The 959-nt window shown below is 50.9% G+C and overlaps 1 protein-coding gene across 1 annotated transcript in view; it reads right to left on the bottom strand.

Moving 5' to 3' along the window:
• Window positions 1-158, bottom strand: part of tmem65 (transmembrane protein 65) — a 16025-nt gene extending 15867 nt beyond the window's left edge. Inside the window, exon 1 of the mRNA XM_020588681.1 lies at window positions 27-158. Within this exon, the coding sequence (XP_020444337.1) occupies window positions 27-158 (132 nt within the window). The remainder of the gene's footprint in view (window positions 1-26) is intronic.
• Window positions 159-959: the final 801 nt, after the last annotated feature.

The raw sequence follows: 959 nt of genomic DNA, 5'->3' as shown, positions 1-959 counted from the left end.
GGGTCGTCCCTCCCGTGTGTTCCCACCCGGCGGCCCGGCGCGTGCCGCCCTATCCCCGGCCGAGGCGCGGCCAGCACCGCCGCTGGTGCCCGCTTCAGTCCCGGCGGGAACTTCCGCACAGCCGGTCGGAGAGCTCCCCGTACGCACAACGCGAGCATTGTGGCGAAATAAATAACAAGTCTTGCCAGTAAAATCTAAAATCTTCTGCTTTTAACGCTTCCGTGAACGCCGACCTCCGTGGTCGTCTGTCCGGTCCAACAGCGGCTGGCGTTCGGGTACAAGTTGAGTATTGCTCGGTCCGCTAAGCTCGTGGTTAGTGGGAAAGCCGCCGCTAACTTCCAGAAGTCGGGGTAACTTCCATACAGCCGTACACACCCTGTTTCGGTGCTGCCCGCCGCCCAAAACGTCTCATGATCCTTAAGAGTTTGACACGTGAAGCTCAAGCTGAAGTCAAACAGGAGTCAAGTCGGTCAGAATTAAAAGGCGCACTTCCGGTGGCGACTTTCAAAATAAAACGCGTTGCGTCCGGTAATCTTTCTTTCTAAATTAAAGACAGATGCATGAGTTGTGCTCCAGTGGCTGAGCTGTGCCGGGGGAATTATTTTAGTCAAGTAGACTATAAGAGCATGCATGGATTAGTGAGCGGGCCCAGGGTCCGAGGGTCCATGTGTGGCTGTTAACATTTCTTGTTGCAAAGTCATTCAAAAACAAATACAGTAAGAGTTCAAATAGACACAAAGCAGTCACAAATCAAATCAAATCAAATTTTATTTGTATAGTGCCAAATCACAACAAAAGTCATGTCGGGACACTTTACAAAGTAAGGTCTAGACCTTACTGTTATCAATATTATTACATAGGAAAAACCCAACAAATCCCCCTTGAGCAAGCACTTGGCGACAGTGGGGAGGAAAAACTCCCTTTAACGGAAGAAACCTCCGACAGACCCCGGCTCTTGG

Source organism: Monopterus albus, unplaced genomic scaffold (genome assembly GCF_001952655.1).
Source record: "Monopterus albus unplaced genomic scaffold, M_albus_1.0 scaffold593.1, whole genome shotgun sequence".
Classification (NCBI taxonomy): Eukaryota; Metazoa; Chordata; class Actinopteri; order Synbranchiformes; family Synbranchidae; genus Monopterus; species Monopterus albus.
This window is presented reverse-complemented; position numbering and strand designations above follow the sequence as displayed.